The sequence below is a fragment of the Culicoides brevitarsis genome, chromosome 1 (assembly GCF_036172545.1).
Source record: "Culicoides brevitarsis isolate CSIRO-B50_1 chromosome 1, AGI_CSIRO_Cbre_v1, whole genome shotgun sequence".
Classification (NCBI taxonomy): domain Eukaryota; kingdom Metazoa; phylum Arthropoda; class Insecta; order Diptera; family Ceratopogonidae; genus Culicoides; species Culicoides brevitarsis.
This window is the reverse complement of record NC_087085.1, coordinates 21,434,305-21,452,155: the sequence shown is the minus strand read 5'-3', so window position 1 is coordinate 21,452,155 and position 17,851 is coordinate 21,434,305. Positions and strand designations below refer to the sequence as shown.

General features: G+C 28.6%; 1 protein-coding gene and 1 non-coding gene across 2 annotated transcripts; both read left to right on the top strand.

Moving 5' to 3' along the window:
* Positions 1-12,877: 12,877 nt before the first annotated feature.
* On the top strand, positions 12,878-16,900 carry LOC134838495 (hyaluronidase B-like). The gene is made up of 9 exons (XM_063854038.1): positions 12,878-12,912; positions 12,996-13,198; positions 13,308-13,453; positions 14,402-14,566; positions 14,909-15,081; positions 15,142-15,281; positions 16,084-16,262; positions 16,326-16,533; positions 16,600-16,900. The coding sequence occupies exons 3-9, from the start codon at positions 13,314-13,316 to the stop codon at positions 16,792-16,794; spliced, it is 1,200 nt and encodes a 399-aa protein (XP_063710108.1). The 5' UTR covers positions 12,878-12,912; positions 12,996-13,198; positions 13,308-13,313; the 3' UTR covers positions 16,795-16,900.
* On the top strand, positions 15,797-15,915 carry LOC134828236 (5S ribosomal RNA). The gene has a single exon (XR_010161868.1). It is a non-coding gene; the product is annotated as a 5S ribosomal RNA (ribosomal RNA).
* Positions 16,901-17,851: the final 951 nt, after the last annotated feature.

The window sequence follows — 17,851 nt, the reverse complement described above, 5'->3', positions numbered from 1 at the left end:
ACCAATATGGCGCTCCACTCATCTTAGCCTGAAAGCAAAACTACGCATCTTCAACTCAAATGTCAAATCAGTCCTCTTGTATGGCTGCGAGACATGGTTAGTTGACACGTTACGTGATTCGTCAATAGATGCCTGAGAGGATCAAAATATTCTGGCCCATTTTAACCGTGAGCTGAAAGATAATTTTGTCGAAAAAAGTGAAAAGAAGAAAATCAACTTCGTCGACGCCGATCACATTAGAAGACAGAGCTCTTTTCTGAATCCTCAGGGCTCAAGATCCTAATGCGGCGTCGGGATATGAAAAGGAGGCCGATTCCATGCAACGTTGGCAAAGAACCACCAAAACTGGAGGGAAATCACCGCGACCCTATGCCTCTGAAAAGGGGTGAAAAGGAATTAAGTCAAGTAAGTCAAAAAGAGTCTAATTTAACGCACTGAAACTAAGAGACAAAGCCAAAGAATGGTTTGCTCCCGGAATATTTGACAGAAAGATTGACAACGGAATTGTCACAACCTTACGGCCAAATAATCTTATCAATGTTTTTCAATATTTTAATCAATTTGAAAAATTTAGTTCTGAGATTTTTGGAAAAAAAAATTAAAAATATATTTAAAAAAATACAATTTTTTGCCCCATTTAATTTTTTTCAATTTTTAATAATGAAAAAGGGCATTGACAATATTACTAAATTTCATTTGGAGCAGCCTTATCTACTAACATCAATTATTTCCAAATCAAATTTATCATATTTAAATTTTCTCGTCTCTAAAGTTTTATTGTTACAGTCATAAATTTGTGAGCATGTAGGTAATAGAAAGATGTCAAGTAATTCGTAGTGATATTCCGTCCAAATGTAGCAAAATAATCGGATTATAGGGGTGTGCGTCACAAATTTTACATAACATACGTGATAATAATGCACAGTAATAATATATGAATTTCGTTAGTGTGATGCTAAAGTTTTATCAAATTAATTATTTCAGAATGCCTTTTAAAAGTGCAGTTAGATTTATTACAGAAATTTAAGCAGCTTCAGTCGTTTCTTCGTCTCGTTGCATTTCACATGCGACGACGCACATTAATTCCATAAGCATATCACATTTTCTAAAAGCTTAACTTTATGAAAATGTTCATTTATAAACTTGCAAAAGATGCAAGCAACTTTTGTGTCACAAGAGAATTTTCTCTTGTGTTTCACGTAGTTTCGTGATGATAGGCACCCCATGCAACGCTGAAATTAAATTTATATTAAAAATTTAGCACGTCATTGAGAAAATGTGATTTGGCGCAGAGTTGTATTGTGTCTCAACTTGATAACATCATTAGTAACTTTTTCAATAATCTGTATTAGGTACAGTATTAATTAGAAAAAAAAGTTGCACATTTTACACTTGAAATAAAATATCCTCGTTAATAACACACTGACAGTGAAATTTTAAACTTTATTATAACGTTGCCTTTTACCGAAGTTCAGGAAAAATATCAACATTGAAATTTCATAACATTCAACATACAAAATTTCCTTTCAAGGTTCTCCATTCACTCATGTTCAAAACACGCCCTAAGTTGTCAATAACGTTGTGAAGTTAATAAACAAGAGAATATAATGTTGTCATAAGTTGAACAAGGCCATCAATTTGACTCCGTTGTTGGTGTGTATATTAAATGTACAATGAAAATTTTAGAAGTTTATGAAAAATATACAGTTTTGATACAAAATATACGATCAACTAAATCGCATTTTTAATAAAATTTCAAATTATTTTTTATATTTTGAAAATTTTTTAATTTGAAAAAAATATAATAAAAAAAATACTTGAAAAAAAATTAAACCAAAATTTTTAAATTTCGTTCAAAAAAATAAATAAATAAAATTAATTAAATAAATAAAATAAATAATTAAATAAATAAATGTTAAAAATTAAGCCAAAGAGACGAAATAAATTCTTAAAAATAATTTAAAATATTAAAAAAAAGTTTTGAAACATGTCCATCATTGTTGTAGCATAATAAATTTTTTGATAAAAAAAACTAAAACCATAAATGTTTCAAGTTGATACTACAATTTCGCACCTTGTTATACTTTTTCACACTTTTATTTTTATTATTGTTGTAGTTTATGAATTTTTCCCGCGTTATACACTTTGAACTTGTTTACTCACTCATAAATTTCAAATCAATCTGTCGGATGTGGTTTCTGTTTTATTTGTTTAAATTTCTTTATTGATTTATTTTATTATTTATTTATGAACCGATATACAGTCTATTCCCCAGAGATATTTTTTATTTGAAATTCAAGATTTCTTCATAAAAATAACCTTAAATAATATATTTTCTTTTAAATTGCATGGACTACATTAAATTTGCAATTACCTTAATTCTTACCAGTACTTATTTCTTAATTTTATGCACTTCAATTTTGATTAAAAATTTCCAAACATTCAGTAGTGCACTCAATGACCCCCGATCTGATGAAGATAATAAAAATATATGTATAATATTATTAATTTAACATCGATAACCGAAAATGAACTTGATAAACATAATCATTAAAGTATGAATTACCGATAAAATTTTATCACATGCCATTCCAGGTGCACATGATCTGATTTATTTTATCCGAGCACATTGTTTACATGCACGAAATTAATCATTTATCGCTTTATTATGATGAGCGTCGAGCCAAACAAGAAAAATAACAATAAGTTTTTATTACAGAGCAAAAATAATCTGATAAAAGTTACGAGGTAATGCAAAACTTTTGAAATATCTCACGTTAATTTTATGCCCATCAGCAGTTTTTTTTGTTGTTTAAAAATATTGAATTTTTTTTTGACATATATGAAAAATTTATTAAAAAGTGACTGACAAGTCTATAAGCTTATTAAAAACACACTATTTACATTTTTAATGACGACTTTTCTAGACTGCACGAGAAAAAAAAATTGTAAAGAAGACTTTAATTAAGGACGTATTTCAAAAGTCCTTGGCGCAAGTACTGATACGTGTACCAAGGCACTCCTCTTGTTTGTGGAGTGATGTTATCATATTTCCATCGTCGTTACAATGAAAATGTGTAGAAATTTCTCGAATGGAATATTGAACAAATTTCTCGTGACATTTAATGTTGGACCACAAAATTCACTCGGTTTTTTGTTCGGCATGCTGAAAATAACAAATTATTTAATCCGTAACACATGCCGGCACTGTTGTCTCATCGTTCTCTCATTTTCTGCGCGGCACACACGCGTCACAACATTAATTAACCAGACGCTGCATGAAATATTAATAAAACAGTCGGACAATGATTTTTCGAAGCCAAAGGTCAAATGACGTAAATTTCTTTTTAATAACTCACTCTTTATTTTGCGTGTGCGTGTGTGTGTGTGTGAGTTGATAAATTATTAAGACAAAATCCAATACACATCGTGCGTGTTTCATTTAATAAATTACCTTTTACTGTCTCGCGGTATGTAATGTAGAGCGAACGAGGTAAGAAAAAATTAAAAAATACTGAATTTTACATTTTAAAAGAAATTTCTGCACTTGTACGCTAAAAATTTCAAAATAATTATAAATTTTGAAATGTTTATTAAAATACTTTAAGGTCTTAAGACGATAACTTCATCAATGAGAGCATTCCTTAATGACTTGCAGCACATAATAAAGCTGAACAAAAAGGTGCCAGATAAGTTATTATAATTCGATTGTAATCGGCTGTCAAAATGGGCGTCCAAGAGATAATGAAAAAAGCCCGTATCCACACAAATTACAACCTTGCTTACAAACATTTAAGGAAAAAAAAGTTTTTTTTTGTGCGAAAAAAAATTGAGACATATTTTGACAAGCACGAACAACGAACAACGTGCAGACAAGCGATTGTTTGATCGTATCTTTTACAAGTCGGAATGTACTTTTTTTCGGTAATTTAAAAATTAATTGAAATATCGGTATGTACTTAATGTTCGTAAACAAAATAAATAATAATATTGTAATTCAATTATCGAGTTTTTTTGTTGTATTTTCTTTTCGGAAGGAAAAAAACAATAAACAAGTTTTTATATTCGCATAAAAATTGGTAAGAAATGTTTTTTTTATCATATCCACAATATCTCTTTAATGTGTGTTTTTTGTTGTTCCTACTTTTAACATTATATTCAATCATCTTCTGCTTCTGATCGAATATCGTCCGCATCCTACGAAAAAGAAAAAAATATTATGAAAAAAATTTTTTTAAAAATATTTTTGTTCATTTTTTACCTCGATATTGCCTTTGAGCGCCTGGAAAATAACTTTATAAATAAGATATGTCCAAAAAATATGCAAAAACTGCAAGAATATCATTAAAATTGCAATAATGTTATACACTGGAAATGCCGAAAAGTACAAAGGCGCTATAAACAAGTAGCGATACAGAATTATTGGATAAATAAGCAAACGTGTTGGTGTCCATAGTGCTGCAAATGTTAGGAAAAGTATTTGAGCAAGTCTCTCATACTTTGCATATTTTACGGCCTTTGTGATCTAAAAACAATAGAATACTTGATGTAATTATTAATAGTCTTTAAATTATTTTCAGGGGCGGACTTGAAACATTTTATGTGGACTAGGTCGATTTAAAGGAATTTTTTGTCAAAAATTAGCAAACAAAATAATTTTCTTCTAAATATGATTAGGCCTAAAACAATTTTAGTCTCCCTGATTATACTTACGTGCAACAAATACTCTACAATGTCATGCAAAACAATAATAACATGAAAAAATCGATGCATATTTGAGACAAAAGATAAGCTCGTAAGAAAAATTGTCAGACTGTGGTGCAGCAACATTTGGTAAAAATCCAGGCGGCGAGGCTCGTAAAAATGCGCAAATAAAAGGGACCAATAAAAGCCAATTACACTCATGTACAACCACCAAGGACCATTTTCCAACGAGTGATGCGGATAATCTTTGAAACACAGATCAATATCCCAAAGATAATCTTTGTCCCAAATTGTGTACAAGCCAAAGTAGAAGTTCCATGTGTAACATAATCCCTTAAAACTTGTTTCGCAAAATTTGTTTAAAATTGTCGGTTTGTCTTGCGCTCGACGCAGCATCCACCAATGTTCGATCTCACGTTCCGTCAAGTCTGTTTGTTTCGACAAAGAAGTAACCTACAGAAAAATCTAAGAAATATTTACAAAAAATACTTTTTTTATGATTTACCATGCCGACATGCAAACGACGATTTTTCTTGTAATTTCTTTTCAAAACTTCATTGTGGCTAGGAGGTTTGGCTCTGACATCTTTTATTCCCAAAGATCTGCCAAGAGGTGCGAAAATGTATTTTTCAACGAGTTGTCGAATAAAAATTAGTGCAATTCCGAATGCGATGAAGAGCACCAGGTGCCATGGCTTCGCATATTGAATGTTTGAGTTGGGTTTCGTATTTGGAGGAAACCGAAAGCATTCGGACAAAAGTGATGAAAAAGGGCTTGATTTTTGATCCATTCAAGCGAACCGAGTGTTACAAGATATCGAAGTAAACTGAGATATTGCATATTTTTACCTATGTATGAAAATTAAAATATTTTAGATGAACAGATAACAAAATATTCTCACAAGTATCTAATAGTTAATTTAAGGTTAATTGACGAAGTTGTATGCTTTTATATTGCTCGTACACATTTATTTACATTTTTTTTTTAAATTCCCATTTATAATTAATTATTTAACATTCTTTGGATAAATTAAAAAAATTGAAAGTTAAAATGCCGCAAAAATTGTGGATATATATATTTTTTAAGAAATTTTTTTTTCAATAATTTTGATTTTTAAGAATTTTTGTACTGAAAAACGAAATTTAACATAAAAAATTCATTCTCAAAAATTTTTTCAAAATAATTATTTTTAAAAATTTTTTGACAATTATTTTTGTGTTTAAATTTTTTTCTTAAAAATTCTTACATCCATTTTAAGTTATCAAATCTCAATAAAGATACCATAAAAACAACTAAAATATTTATCAATGATTTAAAATTGTTTGAATTTTGTCATTTTGTATGAAAAATTATTTCAAAACTCTTTTTTATTTTTTTGGCCCGATTTGAAAAAAGTTTTTTCGGACAATATGTTCGAAAAAAATTTGGAGCGGCCAAACGTTAGCGAAAAATTTGCCAGATTTCTTTCTATTAATTCAAGAAATTTAACTGCTGTAATGGGCTTTTAAAATTTAAAAAAAATGCGGCAAAAAGCAAAGAAACTTTCCACTCTGTTTATCATTTCTATTACTGTGTAAACAAGATAAGATAATTGTAACATATTCATTAATCCGACAATAAATGTCAGTAAGAAACCGAATAGTACAATCGAAAATTGAATTAAATTGATAAAACACCCACTATCTCTTCAATGAACACATAAAAATTTATTCAAATAAAAGATAAAACATTCAACATATACAAATTAAATTTTTATTTATGGATTATTAACACCTAATAAAAATAATGATTATCAGTAAATAATAACACCAACATATCATTTTAATGTGTTAATTATTTGTAATACACAAACAGCTGAAGACACAACACGAGTTATAAAATATTTTTGAAGGCAGAAATTTTTTTAATTATATTTGCAGTCATTGGACCGGTAATAACAAATAAACAAAAATGTATTTAATTTTTTTTTGTAATTATCAGTTGGTTTATTGTCGGCTTTTAACGTAAAAAATATAAAAAACCACAAAAAATATTTACATGACATTTTTGACGTTTATTTTTGTGAAATCAGGAAAAGAACATTGCGTACAAAAAAAAATAATTTAAAAATATTGCAACAGTTGAGTTTTTTCGTACAAAATTTTCCTAAATACATACAACTGTTATTAAAGTGCGATATTTATTTGTGTAAATTGTACGGGTAACAAATAATAAACAAGTGCCAACAACGTTATACTAAACATTTACATGTGATGAATTAAATTTAAATAAATAAATATTGTGCCGTAAACACTTCAATAAAGAAAGCATGCAATTGTGCGTTGAATAAACGTGCCAACGTTTGTTCTTGGTGTAATTTACTTCAGTTTTGGTGCAACAGCAGTTCAATCGCACAGTTTAATTATTTTTTTTGTGTTGAAAAACTTTTGTAAAAATTAATTTTCAATAATTCTCTAAGTTGAAATATCAATTAAACTCGTTATTACTAATTGTTCTCGGAAGGCACGTGCCAGTGCAGCAAATATAGGTATTAAAAAGAAAAGAAACTTAAAAAGTGATTTTTTATATGGTGTTAAAAACGCTCAAAAAGAAATTACTCTCAAGTGTTATAAAAAGTTGGTCTATTAATTAAAAATCGTCAATAAAAATTATTGCGAAATTTTTTCAATAAAAATATTAAATTGCTGCCAAGAAAAAAATAATGATAAATAATATTTCACACAGCGGTCAGTCGACACGAAAACTCAATTTACTCGGTCATTTTCTCCACATTTAAAAAGGCTTAAAAATTCATTAATCACAAAGCGGATAAAGTGAACAAAAAAAAAGTATGTCAACTGCACTTATGACACAGCAGACCGCAGTCATTGTTAGTTGTGTACTTAACATCTTAAACCATCCCATCACTTTTAATCATACAATGACTTTGGAAAAGTGCACGGGAAAAATAAAGTTGTCTCTGACGGATAAAATTACTCGTTAAGAAAGTTTATCGTTCGTACGATAAAAATTTTTCATCAACATTTTTCTCTGACAAAAATATAATTTTAGCTAGTTAGGCGATACAAATTAATTATTTCAACTTTTGTCAAGCCCCCTTTTTTATTAAAATGTGGTACAACAAAATCAGGGGGGTTTAAAATAAAATTTAAAATCAGAAGAATTTTGACTGGTGACCTGGCATCCGAACTACAACAAGCAGTAATCGACAAAAACACCTTCATACGTGACATCCCTCCTAAAAATCGCCAGTTTGTTGAAGGAGAACAGATAATTATTTAAATATCGTCCCTAAAAATTTTATTTGTCCCCGTTCTTTTATTAAACCAAAAATGCCATATGTGATAGGTCATAATTGTTTTTAGCTATAATAAAGAGGAAAAAAAATATTTTTGAAATTTTTTATAAAAAAATTTTGAAAAATTAAAGATTTTATAAAAATTATGCAAAAAACGAAAATTTTGCTTTAATAAAACATTTTCTATTGAAATTTAGGTGAAACGTCACCACAACTATTTTTTTATAAATTTCTGTTGGAAAATTCATGTTCTAATTTTTTTTTTAATTTATAAGTTAAATTTTGAAAATAAGAAAAAAAATTAATTGAAAGACGTTAGAAAATTATTTTCTTTAATTTTTCTTCTTTCCCCACCTCATCAAAATCCAGATGGGACAAGACACGACAATATTAATTTTTTTTCGCCTAAGACATATTTACCAAGAGCAGACTGCTAGTCAAAAAATCTTAATATTCTTTTTAAAAAAAATACGGACGAGCCAAAATACGGTCATGTTGATGATGAAAACAACGTTCCTTTAAATAATTATGCCGCCATTTACGCTAATGTTCACGTACCTACTAATTTCTTAACAATGTCATGGAATTAAGACTTTAATGTACTAGCTTAAAGCATTTTCTTTACCTGCCCATGTAATTTGCGTCATTATCAATAAATTATCATTTTACATTTTTTAAAGCCTCATTGTCATATTTTCATTGCCTTTAATAATTAAGCTACTTTGGCGTGTGATTAGTGTCACTCTACCTACTTATTATATATTCATAAACCATTAAAAGCAATTTATTTTTTGTATACTCTTTTTTTTCGCGAAATTTATCGATACAATGGGTTTTTTGTTACGCTTATTTTTGAATTAAAATTGGATTAAAATTAAATGAACAAAAAAAATATGATAAGATTCTTTTTATCAATTGACACTTTTTAATCCTAGCCGGAGTGTTGATAATATGACAAAAAACAACAGATTAACCGACAGAGTTTAAAGACACTTTTGTGTAATGTCCTTTACGAATGACTTTCAAAACGAGTATTTTTTTGCTCTTATCGTGCAATAAATTGCATGTCCATTATTTAACATAAATTAATGCTGATGACATGGCTTAAAACTTCTGTTTTATGTTATCTGCAACTTTTTTTTGTACGTTTTTTTCCACACTTTTCGCACACAAGCGAAGCACGAGCAGCGACTTACCAACATAAATAAAACAATATCATTCACTCTAGAGGTATGCAAATACATTTTTAATCGAAACAATGCATGCTGTTTTACGCTTTTGCGTTTTTTGATTTATTAAAATAATTGTTCAAATATCAACAACAAGACTATCAACAGACACATCGAAACTGCAAATAAGAATGTCTGGGTTGCTGCATGCTGCCTGGCATCTGATGCGATGCGTTTTGTTGATTTTGATGATGATGATGAAATAATTTTGATGTATTAGTTTTGCGAGATTCTAGGGTACTAGCGAGCAAAAAATATGTTTTTAATCTGTAACAAATTGTCACTGTGTTTGTAACGAGACTGTCTTGCACTGTAAAAAATTGTTGTTTCGCGTCATGTTTCGAAAACCAAAATATCTATGAAGTAATTTAAAAATTTTGTAAATTTTCTTTTTAATTTTTTCAATATTTCTTTACTTATTTAAAATTTAATGTTAAGATTTTATTAAAAATAACTAAAAATTAAAAAAAAATCAATTTAAAACAAAATGTGATATTTAAAAAAATACTTTTATTAACGCGAATTAATTTCTTACACCCATTTTTGTCGCCCTTCCCTCCGATTTTGTTGAAAAAAAATCCAGGGGGGAAAATAAAAATTAAACATAAAATTTTTAATATTTTTTGGAATTTTTGATCGAAAAATAATAAAAAAAATACTGCTTACGATAAAATCATAAAAAAATTTTTTAAAAAGAATTTTATTAAGTCACTTTTTTAAGTTTTTATTTTTATTTTGGGAGATTTTGTTTGATTTTTTTTTTTAATTTTAAGTTCAAATTTGAAAATAATATAAATAAATTTTAAAAACCTTCTAAAAACAATAAAACTCAAAAATATTTATTTTTTTATTCAACTATTTTTATTGCGAAAATTTCTTGAAAACATGAGTTCAATTCATTAAAAAAAAATTAAAATTTTCTAATTTTTAATAGGAATGTTTATAAAAAGCTTTTGTCATTTTTTTAAATTTTAAACATTTTTTTTTACTGATTTATAGAAAAAAATACCAAGACGTTCCGTCCCTATAAAAATTTATTTTGACGATAATTCAAAATTTAAATTTTTATGTGCTGCAAATTTTATTTTTACTTTGATTATTATTTAAAATATTCGAAAAATTAATTAAAAAAGCTTTTATTTATATGAATTATAGTTTTAATTTTAATAATAATTCAACGCGGATTTAACGAGGTTGCGAGACACCATTTTTATGTGTATTTATAATATTGTAATAATGATCATGATTGAAGTACGCTAAAAACGTGTGATGGAATTAATCATTTTCTGTTGCGTCTGACATTTGCCAGAACGGAATGCGTCTGACACTGCGAGATGAAAGATAAAATTTATTCGATTCGATGAATTTACTCAACTGTAAACTGACTCAAGTTCACATGGCACATCAACGAGAGAAAGGGCAATATTCGTTAAGTATCCGTTCCGTGTAATTCCTTATTACGGCGATGACTATCAAAATTGGATTCAATGATATCCTTTCGAAGTGATACACACAAATGACAGGTATACAAATCACGTCAGAGGATTTTTTTTTGAAAGTAAATTCAATTTGATTTGTACGCTTGTGTGCGATTTACGTCATAAAAATCACTTTGCAAAAGGGAAGGATGACGAAAAACGATGATGGAAAAAGGATACACATTAATTGAGTTTACCGTTATTTACTTTGTCACGGATCATCATTTTCATAAGTGGCTTATGGATTTAAAAATAAATCTTAAAAATAAATTCACAGAAGTGCGTCCATCATATTTTGAGAAAAAAAATTATCTTAAAAGGTCATTTAAGATGACGATGTCACCACGTATCGAATTTTGATTATTTTTATGGATTTTTCCCTTTAAACATTTCATGCGAATTTTTTAGGCAGGTATTAAAGAAACAGCAGTAAAAAATTATACTTGCTTCTCAAAATTTATTATTCATTTGCGGACTTTAAGAGTGTATCAGAGAGGAGAAGTGTTACAGTCATAAAAAGAAAACCTTTAGTGAGATATCATAAAATAAAAAGGAAGTGTCTTGTCTCGTGTTCTTCTATCATCATGACCTATTTTTATGGCATGGCGCAGCAAATGACGACACAAGGTGTATAAAATAAAAAAAGATGTCATTTTCGCATTCTAATAAATTTTAATGATGTGTCTCATCTCTTGGTTTCTCATGTTGTAGACAGAGGTGGATGAAGAAAATAAAATTTTTAGGCGACTTAGTTTAATAAAAAAATTTAATATTTAAATTGATTTTTGATAATTAATAAATAATTTATCAAATATTTAATTTTAAATTTTGAGCGAAAAAAATGAGTTGATTTTCGCAAAAATTTGATTTTAATATTTTTCCTGAATTTTTATTTCTAAATTTTGATGATTTTTGTAAGAATAAGTTAAAAAAAAAATTAATTATAAAAAAAAAAAAATATTTTTTTTTAATTAAAAAAAAAGAATTTTCGTCTCTTTTTAAATTAGATTATTGCAAAAAATAAAAAATTATTAATAACTTAATTTTAATTAAATTTTTATTTTAATTATTTTTTATTTAATTTTAATTTAGCGGAAAAATTTAATGAGTTGATTTTCGCAAAAATTTGATTTTAATTTTTTTCCTGAATTTTTATTTTTAACGTTTTGTTTATTTTATTGAAAAAGTTTAATTATTTTAAAAATTTGAAGTTAAAAAAAAAAAATTAAACTTAAAAATTTTTGAAAAAAAAATAATTTTGGTCATTTTTTGTTTTTCAACATTTCAAAAAAAAATTAAGAATTTTGTCTCTTTTTAAATTAGATTATTGCAAAAATTAAAAAATTATTAATAACTTAATTTTAATTTAATTTTATTTTAATTATTTTTTTATTTAATTTTAATTTACTTAGTAAAAAATAAGTAAAAAGTGTAAAAATTGATTTAAGGGATAATTTTTTTTTTTGCTGATCCACCTCTGACTGATGCATGTTTTCATTGCTAAGGTTAAGTGTCAATATGGGGTGCAACATTAAAAAAACATACACTTTAAAGAAAATAGTGAGAGAGAGTAGACAACAATTTAATAAAATAAAGAGTGCTTTTATTACTCCAATATTGAGTTAGTGCCAAGTTTAATGCTTGTCTCTCGAAGCTTTTATACCAGAAACACATTTTAATTAATTATTCATCTGAAGCAAGAGCACAGCTGATCAATTTAATTTTTATTTTTTCGTCATTCGATTGGTTTTGAGAATTTTTATTAGAACATGATTTTTTGTTCGTTTGAATACCCTTCACCTAATCTGCCTAAATACCCGCAGAATTCTTTGTCGTCGTCAGTATGTCTGGGCCGAATTTTTTTCAACTTTTTTTATTGTTTTATTGAATTTGTGACAATTAATATTCTTCGTTATTTATTCATAAGCTACCGACAAAAAAAAATGCAGCCTCCATTCATTCAAGATGATGAAACGAGACCAAAATTTCAAAATTTTTTGCCCTTGAATTTTTTTTTTGTTTATATTTAGTCATACAATATCGAAAAAAAAGATAACCAAAGTAACTCCCGTATATTGTGCACAATGTAGCTTTTGTCAAAAAAAAAAACTTTTTATATTTCTGTTACAGAGAACTTTTTCATTCGCGGCTGGCTGTCATCATCGTGTCGTCGCACATACGCGCATATATGGAGTAGTAACAGGTATGTGACAGTGTACAATTTATTGAAATTTATTTTAATAAAAAAAAAACAAAACTTATAGTACAATTGCCTCGTATTTACAGAACAATTAGTCAGTTGTTCATTGCACCTCTTCGGAACTAGAAGTTTTTATGTGGAGTGAAAGATAAGAAATTAAATAAATTTATTGCCAGTCAACCAGCCGAAACTCCAAGTTTTCGTTGGTTTTAGACGCGCGTGAAAAGTAATTTCAGTGGTTTTAGTTTACATTTACACGTGTGCTTTTGCCGTTGCGTGCGTATCTTAGGTAAGAGAACAAATGTTTTATCAGACAACAAACAGACAGATGCTTTCGATGCCAAGTGCTCCGTAATTAGGGTTAAACAATAATAATTACGTTACACACTCATTTGCAGGAGAAAATGTGGTCAAGTGTCGTAAACATTTCGCACATAATGGCGGTAATGACCACCGCACATTTAATTAGTGCTCAACATCTGATCAACGCAAACATTCCCGATAGTCCGTTGGACGCTGTGAAGGATTTTGACGATGAAAGCAGGTAATTTTTCAAATTAATTATCTTTCGTGGTTACATTAGAGCTGTTTTTGAATGATTTTCATCGCATTTGAAAATTTATTGTGTCCATTCGGACTGTCCGTCTGTCTGTAACGGAATGCTTTTTTGCCATTTGCTAATTCAAATTTCTGAATTAGCTTAAATTCTGAATAAGCTTGAATTAACAAAAAGCATATTTATTATATTTTTCGTCAAATAGTTTTAGGAAAATTTTAAATAAATCTTTTCACGGGAAGATTGTTTGAATACAAGAGAGCTAAAAATTCGTGGAAATTTGGAAAAATTTCAAAGAAAATTGGAAAAAACTCTAAGGCAATTTTTGAAAAAGTCGATATTTAAGAATGTAAGTAGATCTTACATTGTAGATCTTACAATGTGAAAAGTTAAAATTCTTCGAAAATTCTTCGAGAACAGTACAATATTCGTGAAAATTTATAAATTTTTTGGAAAAACTTGAAATCTGCTTCGTGATAGTTAATCAATATAAAAAGTAAAAATTCGTTGAAAACTTCAAGAAAAAATTCTAAGTCGTTAAATGTTTTGGAGGAGTCTCTTGGCTTTTTAAATTGACAAGTTTTTTATGGTAAACATTTTTTTTAGCTCGATTTGTTCTTAAAATGCTAAAAATAGGCTGAAATTAACTAAATAATTAATTCAGAAATTTGAAATTCGTAAGAAATTTTGAAAAAATAGTGGAAAATCGTAAAAAATGAACTGAAAACTTAAAAATGCGTTTAAGCAGTTCATTTCAACGGAAGGTTTTTAAACTTTTTTTCAAGTCTGTGCCAAATCCAAACGCGTTAAATGCTTCCGATTATCCAATCTTTATGTGGATTACTTAATATCTTAAAGCTTATCCCGCTAAATCGCTACAATCCATCGCTCCAACATGCTCTGCGATAAATTTTCCTTATATTTTAAATTTTACAGAGCAATATTTTCTAATAACCTCCTTACATCACGGAACACCAACAATCAGAACGACTTCAACTTCTACTGGAACATACCGTCGTTCATGTGCGCGCAACACAACCAAACATTCACCGATATGACTTCATCGTACAACATCGTGCAAAATAAGGATGATAAATGGCGGTAGGTACTTTCCGTTTGTAAATTTATAAAGCTAATAAAGAAGCAAAATATTTACTTTTTCTTATGCTTCTTCCTTCAGTCTTTTATACACATTGTGAAAATTTTTCCATTAGACGACAATAAAAATGTTAAGACGAGTGTCTCTTTAACGCAGAATACATAATCAAATTGTAACTTTTCTTGTCGCGTTTTGTGCGGAGAAAGTGATAAAACCATACGATACCAAATGACGGAAATACGCTTCCATCACAATTTAACTCATTTTCTTAAATATTTTATTATCCTGTTTTACATCCGTCTTCCTTTCTTTTATTTGCTAATATATTAAGTTTATCATTTTAGCGGTGACAAAATCGTTATCCTATATGATCCCGGCAAATTTCCGGCTTTATTGGAACATCAAGGACAACTGTATCGGCGGAATGGCGGCGTTCCGCAGGAGGGAAATTTACAAGAGCACATTGACATATTAGCGGAGCATATAAATAAATTGATACCGGATACCGGGTTCTCAGGTAAATTAATGTCAAAGTGTGCAATAAACAATGAATTTTATGTTTTGTGTTTATGATAAGGAATCGGCGTGATTGATTTCGAGTCATGGCGTCCTATTTTCCGACAAAACTCAGGAGTTTTGCAGCCATATAAAGACTTGTCCATGAAGTTGGTGCGAAGAGATCACAAGTTGTGGAAGAAAGAACGAGTTGAACAAGAGGTAAGTATTGTATTTAATTTTATTTTTTAAAAATAAAAAAAAATAAAAACAATACTACAAGTTAACTTGATAAAAAAAATTAGACCGCTCCTTTAAAGAAGAAAATTTTTGTAAAAATATAATTTTCAATACAAAAGTTTAAAAAAATTATTATTTTTTTAATTTATAGAAAATTTATGAAAATAGACAAAAAACGGTCATTTTTGTAGAATTTTTAACTTTTTTTTTATTTTTCCCTATTGAATTTTTGACTTTTCAAATGGATTCTTATAATACATATGAAAATCAATATAGAATTTTTGACTTTTCAAATGGAGCATGGGACAAAAAGTTAAAAAAAAAAATTGGAGCGGTCTAAGACAAAAATTAAAGAGAATCTAACGCATAAAGTCGCTACACAAATTTTGTCTAATGATGAACATTCGACGTACAAAAATTAGAAGATATTTTTAGATTTTCATACAATTTTTGATGATTTTGCATGAATGAGTACGAAAATTATCTCTGTTGCTTTTGTCAACGTCCATACCATGTTGAAAACACCGGTTCTCGTCCGATCACCGAAGTTAAGCAACATCGGGCGTGGTTAGTACTTGGATGGGTGACCGCTTGGGAACGCCGCGTGTCGTTGGCATTTTTTTTTATTTTTTAAGAAATTTATGGAGTTCAATTATTTCTCAAATAAATATTTTGGATTTAAATTTAAATGAAAAATAGCAAAATTCGTGCTGCATACTTCAATAATTAAAAATTTGATTGTCTTAAAATTAAGAAATTTTGTAAATAAATTTTTAATTTTCAGGCGACGAAACTTTTTGAATCAGCTGGACGTAGATTTGTCGAGGAAACTATCAAGGTCGCCCAAATATTACGTCCGAAAGCAAAATGGGGCTATTACGGCTTCCCGTATTGCTTTAATATGAATGGCGGCGCAAACATGAATGAAGACTGTCCCGCCAATGTAAAAGACGAGAACGACCAGTAAGCATTCCTTCCTTGTTATTTTTGTTCAAAGCATCTTTTATTATTTTATTTTTTTCCCAGAATAAAATGGCTGTGGGATATTGTCGATGTAGTTCTTCCTTCCGTCTACTTGAACAACAAAATTACGGCGGCACAAAGAGTACAATTTGTCCGTGGTCGTATGCGGGAAGGTTATCGTGTCGCAAGAATGTCGAAACAAACACAAAAGCCACCGGTGCTGGCTTACTTGCGCTACGTCTACACGGACACTCTAAAATTCATTAGCAACGTAAGTGGCGCAACATTGAAGATATATATTTATTTATGATGTTATTTTTTCTCACACTTCACACAGGACGATCTCAAATCGGCAATCAAGGTATCGAAAGAGCAAAAAAGCAACGGCATGATATTCTGGGGCAGCTCGTACGACGTCAAAACGCGGGACCAGTGTAGCGACTTCCGAAAATATGTCGATCATAATTTGGGTCCCATCGTGCTGTCGGCAAACAACAAATCGCCAAAAGTGCTTACGCCAAATCTAGCATAACAGTTCCTTCGTTCTTCTTTATTTCGCGTCATTATCGATGTTATGATAGTTGGATGAGAGAGGAAAAAAATGTAATATAAACCAAAAATAAAATAAATATTTGCCCATCGATTATTGTAAATAAATTTTGTTTCTATCCACAAATAAGACGGACCAGAATTGTCGCAAAATATTTTGTTATTCTTGCTTTATTGGGTTTTATGGCTTCATTATTTCTTTTCTTTTGCAATGTTTATCTTGAACTCCGGTTGTCTTATCTGGAAAAAATATTTTTGTTTGTGTCGAGTCCAGAAAAGGAGCAAAAAACTAATATTTGGATGATTGCAATCTGGCTCTCAAAAAGAAAACTAGAAATGAAAAGTTGTAATTAAAAATTTCTTTTGTAATGTCGATCTTTTGAAATTTTCTAATCAAAAATATTTTGTCGTATTTTTATCATTTATCACAATTTTTTCCATTCGAATGAATTTTCTATCAAAATAAAATATCAATGTTCAATGACCGTTTCAGGAAGAACGAAATTAATCAAAAATAATGTTGATCCCATTTTTTAGGTTTCATTGTTTTCTTGTAAAACAAACAAAAAATATATCAAAAAGACCGAAAGTTCTTTATGATTTTTTTTAGCAATTTTTTAAATTTAAAAAAAATTAAATTAAATTTTTTAATTTTTTTTTAATTTTCCAAGGAACTTGCATTAGTTTTAACGGATTTTATAATTTCCATGAACATTTTTAGAAATTCTTTCATAAACTTTTATTTTTTCTGTTTAGTTTTTATATTTCTCAAAATTTAAAAAAATATTAACAAAAATTGCCTAGAAAAATCTTGAGGGCCTTATTTTTAATTCTCATATTTATTTTCCTTTTTTGAAAAATTTTGGCTTTATTAGTTTTTTGTGGTTCTCTCGTTTCTTTTCTTCAATTTCATTTAATAATAAAAACCAAAATATTTCGAATTAAATTAAAACACGTGAGGCACTTCACTTGACCACACTTAATAAATTGTCACGGACCGAACAGTTTCACAAAAAAAAATTTTAATTCAATTATAATGC

What these genes read in the sequence shown, in the direction of transcription:
- LOC134838495 (XM_063854038.1), top strand. Translation starts at nt 13,314, where the DNA reads ATGTGGTCAAGTGTCGTAAACATTTCGCACATAATGGCGGTAATGACC. An exon ending in ACCGGATACCGGGTTCTCAG is followed by an intron (nt 15,082 to 15,141) that starts GTAAATTAATGT and finishes GTTTATGATAAG; the next exon opens with GAATCGGCGTGATTGATTTC. An exon ending in AAGAACGAGTTGAACAAGAG is followed by an intron (nt 15,282 to 16,083) that starts GTAAGTATTGTA and finishes TTTAATTTTCAG; the next exon opens with GCGACGAAACTTTTTGAATC.